Raw genomic sequence first — 25,120 nt, 5'->3', positions numbered from 1 at the left:
AATCTTTTCTTGTTTAAGATTGTTCTTCATATCTTCAGATATGATACAACAGTATAGGTATAGGTTAGCTTTATGATACTTGAGATTTTGGGGGTTGTCTACCATCTTTGCCCAGATGGGCCTTTCTTTCCCACTTTCCCATCCCTTCTACTTTTCTTTTCATTTCCTTACTGATTACTTAATGGCATTCAGGACTGTGAAGATATGGCTCTTCCCAACATTTAAATGTACTTTTCATTTAAATACTATACCATCTCATGTGACTTAGGCCTTGAGAAAACCAAGTCCATTGACTATGCTGTGGTGTTGATCTAAGTAGTATGTTGAGAAAAGAGTGAAAGATTCTTAATTTGTATATGATCTTGGTGGTTAACTCATATATCTAAAAATATAATATTGATTTTCACAATCATAGTACAGATAAAACATGAAATACAGAAAGCCATAGATAGTTTCTGTCAGGATACTTGCTGGAAATGTTAGGTTGGAGAAAATAATGGCCAAAATAATATTCAGAAAATCATCCAGAATAACAAAGATATAAACTATTCTTTAGCACCATGGGGTGACACACCTTTGATAATTTAGAATGCCTTTTAAGAGATTTTTAATGCATGTTTGTGAGCTAATGTATGAATTAAGGCAACTCTAGTTAGTTTCTGTAGCAAATAAGCCACAAAAGACATATATAATGACTCAGATGTTATATGTTATTTTTTGTTCATGTGAAATTTATTTGCTGTGCCATATTACCCAAACCAGGGGTTAAACTCGGGCCATTTTACTGGAAGTGTTGAGTCCTAACTCTTGGACTGCCAAGGAATTCTTTCCCATGTGAAATTTAAATTGATTGTTTCTAATACATGGGGGGCTCCTTTGGAGACACAGACCCTTTCCAATTTTGCTCCAAGTTTGTCATACCTCCATTGAGTTGGAGGAAGAGGGAAAGAGCATGGAGGATTGTATGTGAAAGGTTTTTATTGGACCAGGCCTAGGAGTAGCACACATAGCTTTTGCTTCTACTGGCTGTATAACTCAGTTAGAAGCTCACTTACAGAGGCTGAAATATGTAGTCTAGCCTTGTATCCTATGAAAAAAGAGAAACTGCATTGGGTAATAATATCTGGCTAATCTTTCCTTTAGCCTAAAAGCCTTAGTAGATGGTACACGATTTTGCTCAAGTATTGAGGCAAGGGAGGGGATGTACCTAAAGCTAAGCAACCATCTGCCTGCCTATTCTTTCTACCGTGAGTAAGTAAGCTGAGGAAGAGAAGGTGAGCAAACTTTAATGAAAATAGAGCATTTATGATTTGTACCCTCATCTGATTTTTTAATAACTTCAGGGTTACTTTGATTTAATTTTTATTATCACTTTAAAACTTTGTAGGATATTCATTCATTCAACAAACTAAGTGTTGAGATTTTCTTTTTTGTTCACTAACTTTTCCTTTTTTAAAAAATAAGTTACTATTAAACTGAGATATAATTTTTTGATACCTATGGCAAAGGATAAACTGAATGACACTCCTTGCCCCTTTAAAAAAATGTAATTTATGTAGCATAAAATCCACCGTTTTAGAGTATAGAATTCAGTGGTTTTAGTATAATCATAAATTGTACAACCATCGTCATATCTAATTCCCCAGAATATTTTCATCATTCTGAAAGGAGCACCATACCTGATAGTACTCATTACTTCTGGCTTTCCCCTAGCCTCTAGTAATGTACTGTGGTATGTATGGTACTGTGATCTCTATGAAGTTGCCTGTTCTGTACATTTCATGTAAATGAAATCATATAATATATGGTCTTTTATGAGTTTCTTTCACTTAGCATAAAATTCATCTATGTTGTAGTGTTATTGTTATTTAATTCCTTTTTCAGGGTGAATAATATTCCATATGGATATATTTTATGACTACCCTCCTACCTTTAATTGTCTGTTTATCATGCTAAACAGACAGTTGGGTTCTCACTCTCAGAACTAGAAGCAATCAAAAGTCTTCCTTGGCTGTCTGAAGTTCTACCTAGCTTTGTATAGTTGAAGGAAGATATTCCTTGAGATTCTCATTGGCATCCTGACTTGTTTAGTTACTAGTTCATAAATGGGGAAGTAGATATCTTATTATTTGCACTGTCTTTTGAATCATATTCTTTTGAATATGGTTGTCTAAGGTAGCAGGTAATAAATTAGTGTTCTTGTTTTGATATACATCTGGTTGTAACTACACAAAAGAAAAAACCTATTTAATTTTAATAGGCTAGAGAAACAATTTAAGTGCCTCAAATAAGTAGACTCTTAAGTAGTTGTACTGGAGTGGAGAGGAGGATGATACTTAGTGGTAGAGAAACTGATTACCATTTCATTAATTTTATTTATTTTGAAGTATAATTGACTTAAAATATTACATTAGTTACAACATAATGATTTGATAATTTTTATATATCACAAAAATCTCTTCCCTCTGGCAAGCAGTAGTTTGTTCTCTGAGTCTATATATTTTGTTATATTTCTTTTTTTAATCTCACAAATAAGTGAGATCATCAGATACTTGTCTTTGTCTGTTTCACTTAGGGTAATACTCTCTCAGGTTCATGCATGTTATCTGAAAGGGCAAGATTTCATTTTTTCTATGGCTGAACAATATTCCACTGTGTGTGTGTGTGTGTATATAAAATCACATCTTTTTAAAAAAAAGTTTTATTTATGGCTGTGCTGCATCTTTATTGCTGTGTGGGCTTTGTTCTAATTGTGGGGAGTAAAGGCTATTCTCTAGTTATGGTGCACAGGCTCCTTTCTGTGGTGACTTCTCTTGTTGTGGAGCACGGACCCTAGGGTGTGTGGGCTTCGGTAATTGTAGCACATAGGCTCAGTAGTTATAGCTCCCGAGCACAGGCTCTGGAGCACAGGCTCAGTAGTTGTGGTGCATGGGCTTAGTTGTTCTTCGGTGTGTGATATCTTTCTGGACCAAGAATTGAATCTGTGTCTCTTGCATTGGCAGGCAGATTCTTTACGATTGAGCCCCCAGGGAAGCCTCCATATCTTCTTTATCCATTAATCTGTCAATGGACACTTAGGTTGCTTCTGTATCTTAGCTATTGTATATAAGGTTGCTGTGGTACATATAGATTTTTGAATTAGTGTTTTTATTTTCTTTGGATAAATACCCAGAAGTGAATTCCTGGATCGTATGGTGGTTCTGTTTTTTATTTTTTAAGGAATCTCCATTCTGTTTTCTATAGTGGCTGTAGCAATTTAACATTCCCACCAATAGTGCACAAGTGTTCTCTTTTCTCCACATTCTTTCCAGTACTTGTTATTTCTTGTCTTTTTGATAAGAGTCATTCTCACGGGTATGAGATGATGTCTCATAGTGGTTTTGACTTGCGTTTCTGTGATAATTGGTGATGATGAGCATCTTTTCATAAGCTTGCTGGCCATCAATATGTCTTCTTTGGAAAAATGTTCGCGTCTTCTGCTCATTTTTTAATCAGATTGTTTATTTTTTTTAATAGTTGTGTTATGTTTTGGATATTAACCCCTATCCAACATATCATTTGCAGATATCTTCTTCCATCTAGTAGCTTACCTTTTTGTTTTGTTGATGGCTTTGTTTGCTCTACATAAGTTTTTTAGTTGGATATATCCTTACTCATTTATTCGTGCTTTTATTGCCTTTGCCTGAAGAGATAGATCAAAAAAAAAAAAAAATTACTAAGACCAATGTCAAAGTGCATATTGCCTATGTTTTCTTCTAGGAGTTTTGTGGTTTCAGGTTTTACATTTTAGTCTTTAGTCTGTTTTGAGTTTATTTTTGTATATGAGGTAAGAAAATGGTCCAGTTTCATTCTTTTACATGTAGCTGTCCAGTTTTCCCAGTGTTATTTATTGAAGAGACTGTCTTTCTCCCAGTGTATATTCTTGCCTCCTTTATCATAAGAGTAATTAACCGTGTAAGTATTGATGCATTTCTTATTCTGTTCCATTGATATATGTGTTTGTTTTTGTGTCAGTACCATACTGTTTTCATTACTGTAGCTTTGTTTTATAGTTTGAAATCAGGGACCATTTTACCTTAGTGTTGTTCTTTGTCAAGATTGCTTTGGTTCTTTGAGATTTTCTGTGGTTCCATAAAAACTTTAGGATTATTTGTTCTAGACTGCTCAACAGGTAAAGAATCTGCCTGCAGTACAGGAGATACAGGAAACTTGGGTTCAATTCCTGGGTTGGGAAGATCTCCTGGAGAGTAGAAAATGGCAACTCACATACGTATTCTTGCCTGGAAAATCCCATGGACAGAGGAGCCTGGCAGGCTACAGTCCATGGGGTCACAAAGAGTCGGACATGACTGAGCATGCATGCATGTGAAAAACACTATGGGTATTTTGATAGAGATTGAATTGAATTTGTAGATGCTTTGGATGGTGTGGAATTTTAACCATACTAATTCTTCTAGCCCATGATAGTGTTTAGAGTACCAGTCTTTCACTTCCTTGGTTATATTTGTCCCTAGATATTTTATTCTTTTTGATAGGATTGTTTCCTGAATTTCTCCTTCTAATAGTTCACTGTTAGTGTATAGAAATGCAACAGATTCCTGTATATTAGTTTTGTGTCATGCAGCTTTACTGAATTCATTTATTCTCATAGTTTTGTGGTAGAGTCTTTTTTCTATGTATAGTATTGTGCCATCTGCAAATAGCTATAGTTTTACTTCTTTTCCAGTTTGAATGCCTTTTATTTCTTGTCTGATTTGTGGCCAGGACTTCCAGTACTATGTTGAATAAAAATGGTGAAAGTAGGGACTGACTTCCTGGCAGTCCAGTGTTTAAGACTCTGCTTCCACTGCAAGGGGCACAGGTTTGATCCCTGATCAGGAAACTAGGATCCTGCATGTTGCACAGCACAGCCCCCCCCCCCCCCCCCAAAAAAAAAAAAAAAAAAAAAGGTAAGAATGGATGTTCTTGTCTTGTTCCTGATCTCAGAGGAAAAGCTTTAGGTTTTTACTGTTGAGTATGATGTTAGCAAGGAGATCCAACCAGTCAATTTTAAGGAAATCAGTCCTGAATATTCATTGGAAGGACTGAAGCTGATACTCCAATACTTTGGCCTCCTGATGTGAAGAACTGACTCATTGAAAAAGACCCTGATGCTAAGAAAGATTGAAGGTGGGAGAAGAAGGGGACGAGAGAGGATGAGATGGTTGGATGGCATCACCTTCTGAATGGACATGAGTTTGAGTAAGCTCTGGGCATTGGTGATAGGCAGGGAAGCCTGGTGTGCTGCAGTCCATGGGGTCACAGAGTCGCACATGACTGAGCAACTGAACTGAACTGATGATGTTAGCTGTGACTTTGTCATATGTGGCCATTGTTTAGTTGAGGTACATTTCCTCTGTTCCCATTTTGTTGAGAGGTTTTCTTTTTATCATAACTGGATGAATTTTGTCAAGCTTTTCCTGCATCTTTTGAATTATGTGATCATGTGTTTTTATTCTTGATTTTTGTTAACATGGTCTGTTGAATGATATACTGCATTCACGCGTATTGAACCATCCTTGTATCCCTGGGAAAAATCCTACTTGAGCATTGTGCACGATTCTTTTGTTGTAGAATTTTGTTCGCTAATATTTTGTTGGGGATTTTTGCGTCTATTGTTCATCAGGGATATTGGCCTGTAATTTTAATATTTTGTGTGTGGTGTCTTTGTCTTGTTTTGGTATTAGAGTAACCCTGGCCTCATGGGTTTAGACACATTCCTTTCTCTTTAATTTTTTATAGTAGTTTGAGAAGGATAGGTATTAACTCTTCTTTAAATGTTTGGTAAAATTCCCCCTGGTAGTCTTCTGTTTCTGACCTTTTGTTTGTTGGAAATTTTTTCTTTTTTTATTTATTACTGATTCAATTTCTCTACTAGTAATCTGTTCAGATTTCCTAATTTTTCTGGATTTAGTCTTGGAAGGTTGTATGTTTCTAGGAATGTATCTGTTTCTTGTAAATTGCCTAATTTGTTGGTGTATAATTGTTTGTAGTAGTCACTTTGGACTGTTTGCCTTTCTGTGAAATCTGTTGTAACTTCTCTTTCATTTCTGATTTTATTTGGACCCTCTTTTTTTTCTTGAGTTCGACTAAAGATTTATTAAGTTTATATTTTTTTTCTGTTTTGTTAAAACTCAATTTCACTTATTGCCACTCTAATCTTGATTATTTCCTTCTTTCTGTTAACATTGGGTTTTGTTATTCTTCTCCTAGCTCCTTCAGGTGTAAGGTTAGATGGTTTATCTGAGATTTTTCTTGTTTCTTGAATTTCCCTCTTGGAACTGCTTTTGATGTGTTCCATAGATTTTGGAACATTGTTTCCATTTTCATTTGTTGCAAGGTATTTTTTTACTTCCTCTTTGATTTCTTCCTTTGACCCATTGCTTGCTTAGTAGCATGTTACTTTCTATATGTCTATTTTTTGTAGTTTTTTCATGTGGTTGATTTCAAGTCTTATAGTGTTGTGGTCTGAAAAGGTGCTTTATATGATTTCAGTATTCTTAAATTTATTGAGACTTGTTTTGTGGCCTAGCATGTGATCTCTTTTGGAGGATGTTTGAGGTGCATTTGAAATGGATCATAACCCCTCCCCCAAAGAGGACTGCACAGTGTTTGCAGCTTTTGGATGGAATGTTCTTAAAAAGCATAGTTACAGATGAGAGACAAAATCAGGATACAATAATGAATGTATCAGACTAATTGGCTGATATAAAAATACAGTCAGTTTACATTTTTAGGTGATTATGTTCTACTTTTCCCCTGGATCTTTTTTCTGCCTTAAGAAATAAAATAGTTGTGTTAAATAGTGTAACAGGTAAAATAGATTTGTACAAAAAGCTGAGTGAGAGGTTTGTTTAAGTGTACTTGTGATTTATTTTGTATTGAAAACAGTGAAAATATGAAAATCATCTGTCAGCGTAAAAGTCTGTAATATGCAGCAGTACTAACTGAAAATATCTTTGTATTTTAAGAAAATTAACTTTTGTGCTTAGGTGAGATGATGAGTATTTAAGGCTTATAATTTTAAGATTGTAGACTTATGAAAATAATAGGAATATACTGTGGTGCATCCATACAGTGGAGTATTATTCAGTGCTGAAAAGCAGTGATATATTAAGCCATGAAAACACATGGAGGAACCACTAATCGATATTACAGAGTAAAAAAAGCCAATCTGAAAAGGCTCCATACTTTAAAATGTTTGACAGATGAAATGGATGGTGGGCGGGAGGAAGGCAGAGATGAATAGAGGATTTTTAAGGCAGTGAAACTACTCTGTATGAACCTGTAATAATGCTGGATGTGCATGTGTGCACGCTCGGTTGCTTAGTCGTGTCTGACTCTTTGTGGCCCCATGGACTGCAGCCTGCCAGGTTCCTTTGTCCATGGGAGTTTACAGAGAAGAATACTAAAGTGGGTTGCCGTTTCCTCCTCCAGGGGATCTTCCCAACCCAGGGATCAAACCTGCATCTCTTATGTCTCCTGCATTGGCAGGTGGATTCTTTACCACTGAGCCACCTGGGAAGCCCCATAATGGTGGATACATGTCATTATGTATTTGTCCAAATTTGTAGAATATTCAGTACCAAGACTTAATCCTAAGGTAAACTTTGGGTTTTTGGTAAACTTTGGTTTGGGTAATTATGATGTGTCAGGTAGGTTCATTGACTGTCATATATGTACCACACTGGTGTGGGATGTAGATAGTAGAGGAAGCTCTGGGTGTATGGGGGTAGGGATATGTGGAAAACTGAACTTTTCTTTTGGTTTTGCTGTGAGCCTAAAACTGCTCTAAAAAATAGAATCTACTAAAAAAATAACAGAGTAAGAGACAAGTCCCTGATAGCTCAGTTGGTAAAGAATCTGCCTGAAATGCAGGAGACCCCAGTTCAGTTCCTGGGTCGGGAAGATCTGCTGAAGAAGGGATAGGCTACCCACTCCAATATTCTTGGGTTTCCCTTGTGGCTCAGCTGGAAAAGAATCTGCCTGCAGTGCAGGAGACCTGGGTTCAATCCCTGGGTTGGAAAGATCCCCTGGAGAAGGGAAATGCTACCCATGCCAGTATTTTGGCCTGGAGAATTCCATGGACTGCACAGTCCATGGAGTCCCAAAGAGTTGGACATGACTGAGCGACTTTCACTTCACTTCACTTCAAGAGGCAAGTCACATGTAACTGTGTGTAGTTTGCATATACTAAATGCCTTGTTTTATGTCATATAGGGTTGCTAAAAAATAATACATATATAGACAATTTCTATGAGATTAGTAAATATAATGTGAAAGGGTTGATAAGAGACTGGGTTGATAGTTTCTGAAATTTATTTTTGAGTCAAAAGTAAGAATATGATGCTAAATGAAAATAAGTGAAATGTAAGTTTAATGACTTAAAAAGCCATGAGTGGAAGGTTAAGTAATTATCAATAGAAACAATTCAAAATGCTTTAATGGGACAGAGTGATTAATAGGAATTTAAGAAATTTTTGTAAATAAGCCTCAGCCATTTTGAATAATGATCATGCTCATTTAGCTAAGTATAGGAAATACCTGGTGATTAGTGGTATTTTGGGGCTTTATGTTTCCATTTCTACATTCTTGCTATTAAGTAGTACATTACGACAAAGCAACCCAAACCAGTATCAGTTAGCAAGCTGCTATAAACAGGACTTGTTTCTATAAGCCGCAAGCCCAGCTCTCTGTCCCAGGTCACTTGATAAACATCTTGTATGAAAGCTCCTCTCCATGATTCTCTTAATGATGTTTAGTTCTTGTATTATTAATCTGCTAGGGCTGCCATAGCAAAATCCCACAGACTAGGTGGCTTAAATTGCAGAATTTTTGTACAGTTTAAAAAATTTTTTTTCTTTCTTCCTTTCTTTGTCTTGACTGTGTCAGGTCTTAGTTGTGGCACACAAGATCTTCAGTCTTCACTGTGGCATGTGAGATAGTTAGTTGGGGCATGCAGGATGTTTAGTTGAGGCACAAGAACTCTTAGTTGCGGCATGTGGGATCCAGTTCTCTGACCAGGGATCAAACCTGGGCCCCCTGTGTTGGAAGCGCAAAGTCTTAGCCACTGGACCACTAAGGAAGTCCCCTCTGACAGTTCTAGAGGCTGGAAAGTGCTGACAAGTTTGGTTTCTTCTGAGACCGCTATCTCTTGCTCATAGATGGTCACCATCTCTGTGTGTGACCTTTTCTCTGTGCGTGTGTAGGGAGAAGGAGCTCTGTTACCTCTTCCTCTTCTTAAGAAAGGACATCAGTCCAGTGCAATTAGGACCCCATCTTTATGATTTCATTTAACCTTAATTACCTTTTTATTTTATTTTTATTTGTTTGTCTGCACTGTGTGGCTTACAGGATCTTAGTTCTACCAGGAATTGAACCCAAGCCCCAGCAGTGAAAGTGCTGAGTCCTAGCCACTGAACCACCAGCATATTCTCCTTAATTGCCTTTTTAAGTCCTGTCAACAAGCATAGTTACATTGATTAGGGGTTCAGCATATGAATTTGGGCAGGACACAATCAGTCTCTAACAGTTGGGTCAGGAGACAATAATTCTCCATGGGAGCAAAAAGTGGTGTGGCTTGATACATCTGATGCTGAAGGGTCTTGCGGGCCATAATACAGGCTCCCTCCCTCTTCTTTACTTTCTTTTGTTCTGTCACAGGAAGTTGTTGAAGGGTTTTGAGCAGTCACTATCTGACTCCGGGTTACAAATTTAAGAATGCAGAGGAGCAAAGACTAGAGCAGAGACAATAGTCAGAAGATAGCAGTAATAATCCAGGTGTGAGATGATGTCTTAAATCAAGGTGGGGGTAATAGTAATGGTAAAAAGTTGTCAGATTCACAATTTGTTCTAGAGGCAAAATGGACAGAATTTGCTGATGGAATGTAATGTGGGAAAAGAGAAGAGCAAAAGTATAGCTGCAAGATTTTTGCCTAAGAAAATTATGGGAAAGAGCAGCTTTGGGAGAGAAAAATCAGTATGTTTTGACTTTGTAGACATCATACTATACATAATTTTTTGTTTCAGATATAGTAATAATATTTAACATCCTTCTTTTAAGTTCTAGGCACTATTCCATGTCAGTGCTTATGGATAATGATGCATTCATTTTAACAGTGGCTTCCCAGGTGTTGCTAGTGGTAAAAAATCTGCTTGCCAATGCAGGAAACACAAGAGAAGAGGGTTTGATCTGTGGGTCGAGGGAAGATTCACTGGAGTAGGAAGTGGCAACCCACTCCAATATTCTTTCCTGGAAAATTCCATGAACAGAAGAGCCAGTGCTTATGAATAATACTGCATTCATTTTAACAGTACCTTTAACTGTTGTATTAAAAACACATATGCCAGAATACTGCAGTGATAAGGGAACAATCTGTATGATTTCAGTACCTTTGGACTGTGAAATTTTTGCACCTAGTTTTATGTCCCTGCATATGTTCCAGTGTCTCCTGCTTTATAGTCTTTGGGGACTTGAATAGAATTTGTGTCCTGCTTTTGTTTGAAAATTGTATACATTTTAATTATGTTGAATTGGTCCATAGTGCTTTTCAGGTCTACTATATCCTTCTACTTTTCTGTCTATTCATTCTATTAATTTTTGAGGGGTTGATATTGAAGATCCAATTTAAAATCTTAATTTATTTACTTAAAAAATAATTCTAATATATGATATAACTATTTGTAATTTTGTTCTGTAATTTTTTTTCTTGTTCTGTAATTTTTAAGTCTCCTGTAAATGTGTTATACTTTCATAATTTAAAAAATAGAAAAGAAAGAGAAAAAGCACATGTGCCAGGTTCTGTTCTATGCCCTTTTCAAATATTAGCTCTTCCTTAATCCTGATAACCAACTCTGATATATTATTATTATTCCTCAACTATAAATAAGGAATAGAGGTCCAGGGAGGTTAATATACCTGATATAACATAACTTGGAATGTAGTTCCAATGTAGCTAACTAATGTAGCTTAGTTACTACATTATAGTCTATCATATACTATCATAATTTACTTTGCCATCCAATTAATGACATTTGGGAAGGGAATTCCAAATTAATTAGATAATCTAAGCTTTTTACTTGGAGCTTCAATGTCAAACTCTCAAAAATTAATAGAATGAATAGACAGAAAAGTAGAAGGATATAGTAGACCTGAAAAGCACTATGGACAAAAGCACATAGAGTATTCATTTTCATATCTTTGGGCATCAAGTGTATTTCCATAGGATAAATAAGAGTAGTAACAGTGGGTCAGATTATACACGTTGCTTATTTTAATACCTATCACCAACATGATGTTCAAAAGTGTAATTCCAATTTATTTTCCAATGATGGCAATCATTTTTTATTTCTTTTTATATTTCCCCAATCTGGTAATATTTTTGCTTATCTCCCTATACATGAGGAATCAGCACAGTTTATTTGTTATGGTTCTGAGTAGTCTGTTTAAATCCTGCGCTATATATAGAATTTATAGGAGTTGTTGGAGAACATAAAGCATGAGTATTTAGCCAAGGAAAGTGTGAAGGAGGTACATGTTATGTTTGGAATCAGATGGGATGGAGCTGTATACACAGTAAATTCATTAGATAATAACTCCTCCCCAAAGGGGACTGCACAGTGTTTGCAGCTTTTGGATGGAATATTCTTAAAAAGCATGGTTATAGATGAAGGACACAATCAGGATAAAAGAGTGAATGCATCAGACTAATAGACTTATGTAAAATAGTCAATTTACATTTATCCTAGCTTAAAGCACATGCTTTGCTAGCGTGTGAGATGAGTGCAATTGTGCGGTAGTTTGAGCATTTTTTGGCATTGCCTTTCTTTGGGATTGGAATGTAAACTGACCCTTTCCAGTCCTTTGGCCACAGCTCAGTTTTCCAAATTTGCTTGCATATTGAGTGCAGCACTTGCACAGCATCGTCTTTTAGGATTTGAAATAGCTCAACTGGAATTCTATCACCTCCACTAGCTTTGTTCGTAGTGGTGCTTCCTAAGACCCATTTGACTTCACATTCCAGGATGTCTGGCTCTAGGTGAGTGATCACACCATCGTGACTATCTGGGTCGTGAAGATCTTTTTTGTACAGTTCTTCTGTGTATTCTTGCCACCTCTTCTTAATATCTTCTGCTTCTGTTAGGTCCATACCATTTCTGTCCTTTATTGTGCCCATCTTTGCATGAAAAGTTCCCTTGGTATCTCTGATTTTCTTGAAGAGATCTCTAGTCTTTCCCATTCTATTGTTTTCCTCTGTTTCTTTGCATTGATCACTAGGAAGGCTTTTTTTTTTAAATCTCTCCTTGCTATTCTTTGGAACTCTGCATTCAAATAGATATATCTTTCCTTTTCTCCTTTGCCTTTAGTTTCTCTTCTTTTCTCAGCTATTTATAAGGCCTCCTCAGACAACCATTTTGCCTTTTTGCATTTCTTTGTCTTGGGAATGGTCTTGATCCCTGCCCCCTTGTACAATGTCACGAACATCCATCCATAGTTCTTCAGGCACTCTGTCTATCAGATCTAATTCCTTGAATCTATTTGTCATTTCCTCAGTATTATCATGAGGGATTTGATTTAGGTCATACCTGAATGGTCTAGTGGTTTTCCCTACTTTCTTCAGTTTAAATCTGAATTTGGCAATAAGGAGTTCATGATCTGAGCCACAGTCAGCTCCCAGTCTTGTTTTTGCTGACTTATAGAGCTTCTCCATCTTTGGCTGCAAAGAATATAATCAGTCTGATTTCAGTATTGACCATCTGGTGATGTCCATGTGTAGAGTCATCTCTTGTGTTGTTGGAAGAGGGTGTTTGCTATGACCAGTGTGTTCTCTTGGCAAAACTCTGTTAGCTTATGTCCTGCTTCATTCTGTACTCCAAGGCTAAATTTGCCTGTTACTCCAGATATCTCTTGACTTCCTACTTTTGCATTCCAGTCCCCTATGATGAAAAGAACATCTTTTTTTTTTCTGGTGTTAGTTCTAGAAGGTCGTGTATGTCTTCTTAGAACTGTTCAACTTCAGCTTCTTTAGCATTAGTGGTCAGGGCATAAACTTGGATTACTGTGATATTGAATGATTTGCCTTGGAAACGAACAGAGATCGTTCTATCGTTTTTGAGATTGCATCCAAGTAATGCATTCAGACCCTTTAGTTGACTATGACGGCTACTCCATCAAAATTCTCCAAGCCAGGCTTTAAGAGTATGTGAACTGTGAACTTCCAGATGTTCAAGTTGGATTTAGAAAAGGCAGAGGAACCAGAGATCAAATTGCCAACATCCACTGGATCATTGAAAAAGCAAGAGAGTTCCAGAAAAACATCTACTGCTTTATTGACTATACCAAAAGCTCTGACTGGGTGGATCACAACAAACTGTGGAAAATTCTGAAAGTGATGGGAATACCAGACCACCTAACCTGCCTCCTGAGAAATCTGTTTGCAGGTCAAGAAGCAATAGTTAGAACTGGACCTGGAACAAAAGACTGGTTCCAAATTGGGAAAGTAGTACGTTAAGGCTGTATATTGCCACCTTGTTTATTTAATTTATATGCAGACTACATCATGTGAAATGCCAGGCTGGATGAAGCACAAGCTGGAATCAAGATTGCTGGGAGAAATATCAATAACCTCAGATATGCAGAGGATACCACTTATGGCAGAAAACGAAGAAGAACTAAAGAGCCTCTTGATGAAAGTAAAAGAGGAGAGTGAAACAGTTGGCTTAAAACTCGACTAAGATCATGGTATCCGGTCCCATCACTTCATGGCAAATAGATGGGGAAACAGTGGAAACAGTGCCAGACTTTATTTTCTGGGGGCTCCAAAATTCACTGCAGATGGTGACTGCAGCCATGAAATTAAAAGATGCTTGCTCCTTGGAAGAAAAGTTATGACCAACCTAGACAGCATAGTAAAAAGCAGAGACCTTTGCCAACAAAAGTCTGTCTAGAGAAAGCTTTGGTTTTTCCAGTAGTTATGTGTAGATGTGAGAGTTGAACTACAAAGAAAGCTGAGCGCCAAAGAATTGATGCTTTTGAACTGTGGTGTTGGAGAAGACTCTTGAGAGTCCCTTAGACTGCAAGGACATCCATCCAGTCCATCCTAAAGGAAATCAGTCCTGAATATTCATTGGAAGGACTGATGCTGGAACTGAAACTCCAATACTTTGGCCACCTGACGTGAAGAACTGATTCATTGCAAATGACCCTGATGCTGGGAAAAATTGAAGGCGGGAGGAGAAGGGGATAACAGAGGATGAGATGGTTGGATGGCATCACCAACTCAATGGGCATGAGTTTGAGCAAACTCTGGGAGTTGGCGATGGACAGGGAGGCCTGGCGTGCTGTAGTCCATGGGGTCACAAAGAGTCGGACACGACTGAATGACTAAACTGAACTGAATTAACACATTAAATTAGTTTTGGATTCGTTTATATGTTCATTTGAAGTCTGTATTCTTTTGCTTCTCTTTGTTTTCCTCAGTATCCTGTTTGTGAGATTCCTCCATGATGTGCACAGCAATAATTCCTTCATTCTCATTATTGTATAGTATTCTAGTGCATGAATATTTATACATTTTGCAGTTGATGGATATTTGGGTTGATTCCATGTTGGAACGCAAATAGTGCTGCCCTGAACATTGTTTTAAAATGCCTTTTGGTGGACACATAGACAAATATCGTAATAAGGAGCTTGTTTTGTCATAGGAGTGGCAAATCAACTTCATTAAATCTTGCCAAACAGTTTTCAAATTGGGTGTATCAGTTTATACTCCCACCATCAGTGTATGAAAGTTGTATTTTTTTTTAATAAAGTCTTTATTGAATTCATTGGATTATTGCTCCTGCTTTCTGATTTTGGGTTTTGGCCAGGAGGCATTTGGGATCTTAGCTCCCCAACTGGGGTTTGAAACCCTGCCACGTGCACCCCCCCAACCCGCCCCTCTGGAAGGCGAACTCCCAACCACCGGACCACCAGGGAAGTCCATGTATGAAAGTTCCTTACCAGAAAGTTCCTTACCAACACTTTTTATTTTAGCTCTTCTGACAGGTATATAGTGGTTTTTTGCATTTTAATTTTCTTTATTTATTTTTGGCTGTGCTGCCCGGCTTGTGGGATCTTTGTTCCCTGACCAGGGTTCAAACTCAGGTGCTTGACAGTGAGAGAGCAGAGTCCTAACCACTGGACTACCAGGGCATTACTGCATTTTGGTTTTGATACATATATATCATCATGATTTATTAAGTTGGTTACATATTTTACATGGCAGTTTGATACTTTTGAATTGTAGTACCTGTGATTAGGTTCTTTCCAGAAGAGAGGGTTTTTTTGTTTCAAGTAATAAAGGAGCACTCTCTATACTTTTTTCCCCCAAAGTGAAAATTTAAAGTAGATTCCAATATATAAAAGAAATTAAAAGAAGTACTTCTTGAGAGGCAGAATGCCATGATAAATAAAAGAAGATTCTGGGCCTAGTGTCATCCATTAGGAGTTGTAATCCTGCGTTTACTAGTTTCGTGAATTTGGGCAAGTTACGTAACCCCTATTTACTTCAGTTTTCTTATTCCTAATATGAAATGTAATGAAGTTTCATCATAAAGTTAATGTCAGGGTCAAGTTAGGTGTTTAATACAAAGTACCTAGGACAGTGCATGGTACATGACAAGTACTGTGTAATTCTGGCTGTTAGTGGTAGACATTGATATAAATTTATTTATGAACTTATACAAAATCGATGAGAATGAAGCTCTGCTGTTGTGCACAAATTTGAAATGAGGGTTATGGATGATCATCAGTTCAGTTGCTCAGTCGTGTCCGACTCTTTGCGATCCCATGGACTGTAGCACGCCAGGCTTCCCTGGCTATCACAAACTCCCAGAGCCTACTCAAACTCATGTCCATCGCATCAGTGATGCCATTCAACCATCTCATCCTCTGTCATCCCCTTCTCCTGTCTTCAATCTTTCCCAGCATCAGGGTCTTTTCCAAGGAATCACTTCTTTTCATCAGGTGGCCAAAGTATTGGGAGTTTCAGTTTCAGCATCAGTCCTTGCAATGAATATTCAGGACTGATTTCCTTTAGGATGGACTGGTTGAATCTCCTCGATGTCCAAGGGACTCTCAAGAGTCTTCTCCAACACCACAGTTCAAAAGCATCAATTCTTTGGCGCTCAGCTTTCTTTGTAGTCCAACTCTCACATCCATACATAACTATTGGAAAAACCATAGCTTTGACTAAATGGACCTTTGTTGGTAAAGTAATGTCTCTGCTTTTTAATATGCTGTCTAGATATGTCATAGTTTTTCTTCCAAGGAGCAAGCATCTTTTAATTTCATGGCTGCAGTCACCATCTGCGGTGATTTTGGAGCCCAAAAATTTAAAGTCTGTCACCGTTTCCACTGTTTCCCCATCTATTTGCCATGAAGTGATGGGACTGGATGCCATAATATTAGTTTTCTGAATGTTGGGTTTTAAGCCAAATTTTTCACTCTGCTCTTTCACTTTCATCAAGAGGCTCTTTAGTTTTTCTTTGCTTTATGCCATAAGGGTGGTGTCATCTGCATATCTGAGGTTGTTGATAATTCTCCTGGCAATCTTGGACTTCCCTGGTGGCTCAGATGGTAATGTGTCTGCCTACAATGTGGGAGACCTGGGTTCGATCCCTAGATCGGGAAGATCCCCTGGTGAAGGAAATGGCAACCTACTCTAGTACTCTTGCCTGGAAAATCCCATGGACAGAGAAGCCTGGTAGGTTACAGTCCAAAGATTTGGACACAACTGAGCGACTTCACTTTGTTTCTTTTCTTTTCCGGCAATCTTGATTCCAGCTTGTGCTTCATCCGGCCTGGCATTTTGCATGATGTTCTCTGCATATAAGTTAAATAAGCAGGGTGACAATATGCAGCCTTGGCATACTCTTTTCCCGATTTGGAACCAGTCTGTTGTTCCATGTCCAGTTCTAACTGTTGCTTCTTGACCTGCATACAGATATCTCCGGAGGCAGGTCAGGTGGTCTGGTATTCCCATCTCTTCAAGAATTTTCTGGTTTGTTGTGATCCACACAGACAAAGGCTTTGGTGTAGTCAATAAAGCAAAAGTAAATGTTTTTCTGGAACTCTCTTGCTTTTTCAATGATCCAGCAGGTGCTGGCAATTTGATCTCTGCTTCATCTGCCTTTTCTAAATCCAGCTTGAACATCTGAAAGTTCACAGTTTACATACTGTTGAAGCCTGGCTTGGAGAATTTTGAGCATTACTTTGCCATCGTGTGAGATGAGTGCCATTGTGCGGTAGTTTTAACATTCTTTGGCATGCCTTTCTTTGAGATTGGAAAGAGAACTGACCTTTTCCAGGCCTGTGGCCACTGGTGAGTTTTCCAAATTTGCTTGCATATTGAATGCAGCAGTTTCACAGCATCATCTTTTAGGATTTGAAATAGCTCAACTGGAATTACATCACCTCCACTAGCTTTGTTGTGGTGATGCTTCCTAATGCCCACTTGACTTCGCCTTCTAGAATTTCTGGCTCTAGGTGAGTGATCACAGGATTGTGGTTATCTGGGTCATGAAGATCTTTTTTGTTTCTCTCAGGTCTATACCATTTCTGTCCTTTATTGTGCTCATCTTTGCATGAAATGTTCGCTTGGTATCTCTGGTTTTCTTAAAGAGATCTCTAGTCTTTCCCATTCTGTTGTTTTCTTCTATTTCTTTGCATTGATCGCTGAGGAAGGCTTTCTTATCTATCCTTGCTATTCCTTGCAATTTTATTTTAGCCTCAGTCTCCAGTTTTTTGTTTTGGTTGCACAATTTGAGGAAAATTTTGATTCATATAGATGAGCAATTAAAAACTTAAGGTTCACCCAGTAATTTTAGGATTATGCTTTTAGAACAATTTAATTGACAAAAAATAGTAGAAAATGTTTATATTGAAATTGTTACTAAATATAATATCTACATTTGGTTGGATTTCTTGTTTTTAAATAAAAATCACAGAAGCTGCACTAAAACTTACTATGGCTTCAGTATCTGTTTTGTTATCACGGAACAGCTGTCGTACAGATTTGCTTTTTATTGCTTTCAGGCACAAGATGAGATGAGCAGCCCATGTCCTCAGGCCTTCCCTGGCCTGATAAGTGTGACTCTATGGCTACTATAGTGTGTGTACTTATTGCTGCAAATTTAATGAGCCAACACATAGGCTTCATGAAAAACAAACTGAAAGTCAGAGCTACACTTTTCCTAATTCATGGCATATTTTCAAGGTACTCAAATAAAGGTGAACAGTAGAGCTACACAAATAAAAAACATGAGTTTACCAGTCAGCACAAGTTATGTGTTACGTGGTGTCTGGCATGTTAGTATTAGGCATATAAAAACATTCATGTATGTGCTGTTATAGTTCATAGTAGTTAACTCTTAGAACCAGCTGACGCAGTCACCAGCTGTCTCTTATAAACAATCTTGCATGTTTGTATCTGTCTGACCCTTATACCAAGAGAACCTTTCCAACTATGCTCATGCTTTCAAACAGACTAACGTGAGTATCTTGACAAACTCCTTTAGCACCAGCTTTACTTCTCACCAGTGGACTGTGTCCCACTGCTCCTTAATCAGCATGAGCTCCTCTAGACTGGCTGGTCTCTCCTCTGCCTCTCCAGCTCCATGGTTTTGTGTTCCCTTCTCTGTAGTAGCAGTTCCTGCCTGCTACAGCCCCATTACTATCTATCTTGAGTACTGTTATTCTTCCTGTTCCTGCTTGGATTCCATTTTCTCTCAGAATCATTCCTATCTGATACCATTCTTTTCTCTGAAATCCTGTCCTGACACTGTGTATCTCAGGATCTAAAATTTATTTTTAAAATATTGAAGTTGTGCTCTATCCCAACTTAGTGCCACTCACAAACTCCATCAGCAGAGGGAGCTAAATACAAGAAGATGAGTCCCTGGAATTAAAACCTGAAGTTAATGAAGGTGCTTATAAAAATTGTAACATGTTCACATACTGCTCAGTAATGAAAAAGAGGTGGAATACTATTAGAAATCAGTGGTTTGGGGTTCAGTTCAGTCGCTCAGTTGTGTCTGACTCTTTGCGACCCCATGGACTGCAGCACGCCAGGCCTCCCTGTCCATCACAAACTCCCGGAGTTTGCCCAAACTCATGTCCATCGAGTCGGTGACGGCATCCAGTCATCTCATCCTCTGTTGTCGCCTTCTCCTCCTGCCCCCAATCCCTCCCAGCATCAGGGTCTTTTCCAGTGAGTCAACTCTTGGGGTTAGGCTCAGGTTAAGACTTCTGTGAGATTTGTATAATCGTTTTCAAAGAGGTAATTCTGTATCATGTTAAAAACCTATTTAGATAAGGATGTTTATTACATAAGCATATTGGGAGAAGCAGTAAGATGTTTTTAGTCTTTTTAAAAATATTCTGTTTATTCTCTCTGCAAAAATTTTATTAAGGACATGAAGCAAGGTCACTAGCCTTGTGAAGGATTTCATATGGAGTAACGAGGCTTGAAGTTACCAAGGATTATGGATAAACCAGTTAAGTTTTAAAGATAGAATTTTCAAGTAAATTTTTAATTTGGTTTTGATTAAGTGTACGTATCTTAATTTCAGTTAGCAGACTTGAAGAAAGAGAAGCGGAACTGAAGAAAGAATATAATGCCTTGCATCAGAGACACACTGAGGTGGGTTTCTAGGTTGTTCCTTACCACACTAACATTAAGATAAAGAAATTAACCCTAGAAAATATGTTTTAATTTTTCTTTGAAAATCAGCCAGTATTATCCTTGGGGGTTATTATTTGTGAAGGCTTTAAATGTCATGTAGCATTTACTTAGTTACCAAATGCTGACTTTAATGTCTTTTATCTGGAGTTAACTTTTCATGTTATGAATAATGTAATTATTAAGGCATTTCCAATAGTTATGTTTTTGACTGGTTGAGTAAAAACCTAACTTGTACATATTAAAAAGTAGACGTGATACTAATATGAGAGAATTGATATAACTTATTTTGATACCTGTTGGGAAATGGTGGATTGCTAAATTGTTGGTCAGAGTCTCTACATTTTTAATACAGTATAAAGTACTTAATTTGCATTAAGCTCATAACAAATGGCAAACAAATTATAATGTCTTAAAATGACTCTAAAACAGGTTTTCTGCATGAAGTTTCAGTGTTTCAGATTAACAACTCTTGCACATAATCTCTTCAAAGCAAGTTAGAAAATGTATTTGAGGGTTTTTTAAATTCCTTTTTATGACTCTGTCAGCCTTTCCTGTGTTGCCTTTGTTTCTTTCTGTCTCCTTCAGGTGAAAATTGTGAACTGGGGTTCACATACTTAAATAGAATTTTCATAGACACATGCACTGTTACATGAAAAAAATAATTGCTCTTTCTCTTTCTAGTCCAAACTTTCCCGTGATACAGATGGTTACAGTCTTTAGCTTCCATTTTCCTTTCAGTATTGGGGGTGATCTCTTATCCTGCCTCCGGTAGGGACCTATATTTTTGCTTTTAAGTAGTATAAAACCCCACTCACTGCAGTCAGTTTCATTTGTTTTTGAGAGTAATGTGCTTTTAACACCTTCCACACCTTGTTGGAATTTCTTCCTGGCATGTGAGGTGTATTACTGTTTTAGCTAACATAGCCATGTACCAAGCATGAAGTGTCACGGAATTGAGTGGTAAAGGAAAAAGATTGGCCACAGAGGGCTGGAACCATAGAGCTCTGGGAAAACAGAACAGCTTACATATGAAAAAATAACCACATTTGAATAAGATGGTATTTGGTACATATTAAGACTATTAAAAAACAATTGGTTGTTAAAGGTTTATTGTTTGTTCTTTTCACACCATTCATTTCATGCCCCAACAGTGCGCTGTACTGGTAGTTCTTATCAATGCTGATCATTACAAACATGTTTGTGGGAATAGGTTTATGTGCCATAAATAATTGATAATGATGAATAATGAATTATGGTTTTTTATTGAAGATTTTAATTAACCTTTGTAATAATTGAGGATTTTTCAATTGAAATATGTCTAAAATATATGCTGTCTTAAAGTCATTGTAAAGTGAAATTACATATTTTCTCTCATATATGTACATAGTTTTTATATTTCTATTCCTTCAGAGAAAGAAAGAAAGTGAAAGTGAAGTCGCTCAGTTGTGTCCCACTGTTTGTGACCCCATGGACTGCAGCCTACCAGGCTCCTCCCTCCATGGGATTCTCCAGGCAAGAGTACTGGAGTGGGTTGCCATTTCCTTCTCCAGGGGATCTTGCCAACCCAGGGGGTCAAACCTGGGTCTCCCTCATTCCAGGCAGACGCTTTAACCTCTGAGCCACCAGGGAAGGATGGAATTCCTTCAGAGAAGAACAGTCTAACAGAAAAAAAGAAGGATCTCAGGAAAATCTTAAATACCAAGGCAGAGAGTTGGGCCTGTCTAATAACTGTGAAAGGTCTTACATGTAGCATTTTCACAAGATCCCCTCCTTTAGTCATAAGTAGCTTCTGTCCTCTGATAGGCTCTCTGTATTTTGCTCTGCCTCAAGCAATGTTTATAAGACACAGATATGGCTTCTTTAAAATGTGTTTGTGTGTTTATACACCTGTACTAGAAATACCATTCAATTAGCAATTATAAATTGCTATCCATGCTAAAGAACTAGGTCCTTTAAAGGTAAATTTTGAAAACCTTCAGGGAAAGGAAGTCTGAAGGGTTTAATCTTTCCACTGTTACTTTTAACTCAGTAACCTTTTTTATAGGTACACAAAAAAGTTGTTTAGACAGCACTTTTATCAAACACATTGTTTGCTGCTTAAGGGAAATCTCGGGCTCATTTCCTAATATGAATAACTGCTCTCTAATCAAATTCAAAATTTTATACACATTATTGAATTTGCGTAAAAGGACAGTGGAGGAAATATACATACTCATTAATCACCAAAAACTTGAACCCTTGTCTTACTCCAGGGAGTGTTTAAATGCATTCTCATCTTATCCTCTGAGCAAACTGTTTATCACCCACCCCCATTTTACAAACTGAAGCTTAAAAGAGAATATGGAGTGATTTGTCCCAAATGCTATGCTAGTATGTGACTGGATTTGAATCTAGGTCTCTCTGATTCCCTTTTCCTGAATTTTCAGTGCTTTTAAGTTATGAAACACATGTTAAATGCACCAGAAGATTTTCTGTCTCTTTGTTTCATGGTGTCTCAACCATTTTAAGAATTGTGGCCTGTGGATATACTTATTGAGCTGCATATGGAAAGATTAAAGGCCAACAGAATTAAAAGGATTCATGCTATTTGTCTCCTAAATCTCTTTTTTGCCTTGTTTTTCTAATTACTGTTGTCTTGCATTTCAGTTTTAGCCAAAGCTAAATCAACCTTTGCTGTGAAAATTTCTCTAGGTGGGAGGGGATTTGGGATGTTCCAAATAATGTGCTTGGGATCCTTCTCCATGACTCCAGCTACTTGTTGCTGAATTGACTCTTGAATATGTGTGAATTAATATGCATACCTGAGAAAATTGAGAGTTGCAGTTCTGAGATCAGGAGGGATGGGTCTGGTGGACCCAAAATAGATTATCTAAAATATATTCTATTTTACTTTCATACCTCTCTTCTACCTTGCAGCATTCATTGTCCAATACTCAGTTGGTTTTGTTTTAATAAAAAACCAGAGCTACTCTGTGAAGCCCTAAATTTAAATTTTTATGTATAATTTATTTTATCTACTTTTTTGTGCTTATATAGAATATACTTCAGACATCAAGAAATGTCTTAGAATGTGGGGTTTTCTCGTGAGTGTGATGAAAAAAGGACAGTGAGCTTATTGCCTGCCTCCAGAATTGACTGAAACGGTACCTGGATACACCACAAGTCTCATAATGCTTAACTGCTCTGATGACTGAGTCAGATGGATCTGAATTCTGGCTGCAAAGCCAGCTAGCTACTGACAGAACGCAGTTAATCATTAACTAGCTGGTCAAACTGGACAAGTTATTTTAACCTCCTTAAAATGGATAGAAAATCATATTATTGTTCTGAGGATTAATTGAAACAGTAGCTCTACATGCATTAGCTGATATGTAGATGGTGATCAATAAATATTAGCAGCCATTTTGTTGTTGTTCTTTTGTCCTACTAAATGCTAGTTTAATTGGGTTAAAACCAGTTTCATTGTGTAGACCATTTTGGAATGTTAGAATACTGTATCTCCAGTTACTTGGGATCACTTTTTTGATTGGGAATTGGTTTGGAATTCAACATCTAAATTAAAAAAATTTTAATTTATTTAAGACAGTAGTCAATCTGTAGAACGGACTGTTTCGGGTAGAACCAATTCTGTATCTTTGCATTTTATTTAATCTTTTAATTTTTTTATATTGAATAAATAGATTATTATAGACTCAATTTAGGAGAGATTTCTATTCATTTCAATCCTTAAAGGAACTTAGTCTTCATTTGAATGAATCAAATTCATATGATTACTTTCCATTATAAAAGAATTCAACTTAGATTTTCTAAAATCTTTTGAAATTTTAAATTGATATATTTGGTCTGACCATCACTTTGTTATGCTAGTCTCATTTAAATTTCTTCCTCACTTGAAGTTTTTCCTGATACTAGAAGGAAGCAACTCAGCATTTCTGCCTCACTGACACAAACACGAAAATTGTATTTCTGCAGAACTGTTGGAAAAGAGAAAACATTTAAACTTAAAATTATGTAAATTTAAAAGCTTTTGAAAATGCTTTCATATACATATCTGTGTGATTATATATTCATCTTTTTTTGCCTGATACACTTCTTATTTGTACTAATTTTAACTTGGGGAACAGCCTGGTTGATTCTTTTATATTTGATTTGGTGGAATTACCCATCTTAATCCACGCATCAGACTTCTTGTTTATCTGAAGTAAATAACACTTTCAAATTGATTTATATATGTCCTAATTTTTGTATATGCTTCCATGCCAAGTATAAATTTCACAACATACTTATTATTTATTTGGCTACACTGTGCAGCTTGTGGGATCTCACTTAGTTCCTCAACCAGGGATTGAATCTGGGCCACAGCAGTGAAAACATGGAATCCTAACCACTAGACCACCAGGGAACTCCTGACAAAAGCATACTTCTTAAAAACAAATTTTTAAAACTTGTTTAAATTTTCTTTCAGTAGCTATCCTTTTAATATTGCTACAATGCATATTTTAAGTTATTTGAGGTTGAAATCTATCTTCATGCTGCTCAAGTTGAGCAACTTACAAAGCTATTCCATGCTGTAATTTTAAGAATTCTAGGAATATTCTCCTTTTCTTGCCTACTCTTGATATTTACATTTCTTTAAATTGTGGGAATGTAAGTTGGTGTAGCCACTGTGGAAAACAGTATGGAGGTGCCTCGAAAACTAAAAATAGAATTATCATATGATCCATCAATCCCACTTCTGGGAATATATTCAGACAAAGCTGTAATTCAAAAAGATACATGCATTCCTGTGTTTATAGCAGCACTAGTCACAATAGCCACAGTATGAACATATGAAAAGGCAAAAAGATAGGACACTGGAAGATGTACTCCCCAGGTTGGTAGGTGCTTACTATGCTACTGAAGAAGAGTGGAGAAATAGCTCCAGAAATATTGAAGAGTCTGAGCCAAAGTAAAAACAAAATCCAGTTGTGGATATGACTGGTGATGGAAGTAAAATCCGATGCTGTAAAGAACAATATTGCATAGGAACCTGGAATGTTAGGTCCATGAATCAAGGTAAATTGGAAGTGGTCACACAGGAGATGGCAAGAGTGAACATCGACATTTAGGAATCAGTGAACTAAAATGGGCTGGAATGGGCAAATTTCATTCAGATGACCATTATATCTACTACTGTGAGCAAGAATCCCTTAGAAGAAATGGAGTAGCTCTCACAGTCAACAAAAGAGTCCAAAATACAGTACTTGGGTGCAGTCTCAAAAATGACAGAATATTCTGTTTGTTTCCAAGGCAAACCATTCAATATCACAGTAATCCAAGTCTTTGCCCCAGCCACTAATGCCAAAGAAGCTGAACGG

General features: G+C 37.1%; 1 protein-coding gene across 5 annotated transcripts in view; it reads left to right on the top strand.

Annotated features, from left to right (window-relative positions):
• SPAG9 (sperm associated antigen 9) overlaps positions 1–25,120 on the top strand; it is a 151,045-nt gene that overhangs the window by 39,756 nt on the left and 86,169 nt on the right. For all 5 annotated transcript variants that reach the window (XM_055576219.1, XM_055576218.1, XM_055576215.1 and 2 more), the window contains one exon: positions 19,651–19,721. In XM_055576219.1, coding sequence (XP_055432194.1) covers positions 19,651–19,721 — 71 coding nt within the window. The remainder of the gene's footprint in view (positions 1–19,650; positions 19,722–25,120) is intronic.

The sequence above is a fragment of the Bubalus kerabau genome, chromosome 4 (genome assembly GCF_029407905.1).
Source record: "Bubalus kerabau isolate K-KA32 ecotype Philippines breed swamp buffalo chromosome 4, PCC_UOA_SB_1v2, whole genome shotgun sequence".
Lineage (NCBI taxonomy): Eukaryota > Metazoa > Chordata > Mammalia > Artiodactyla > Bovidae > Bubalus > Bubalus kerabau.
Note: the sequence above shows the minus strand (reverse complement) of the source record. Positions and strands in the feature narration are given on the sequence as shown.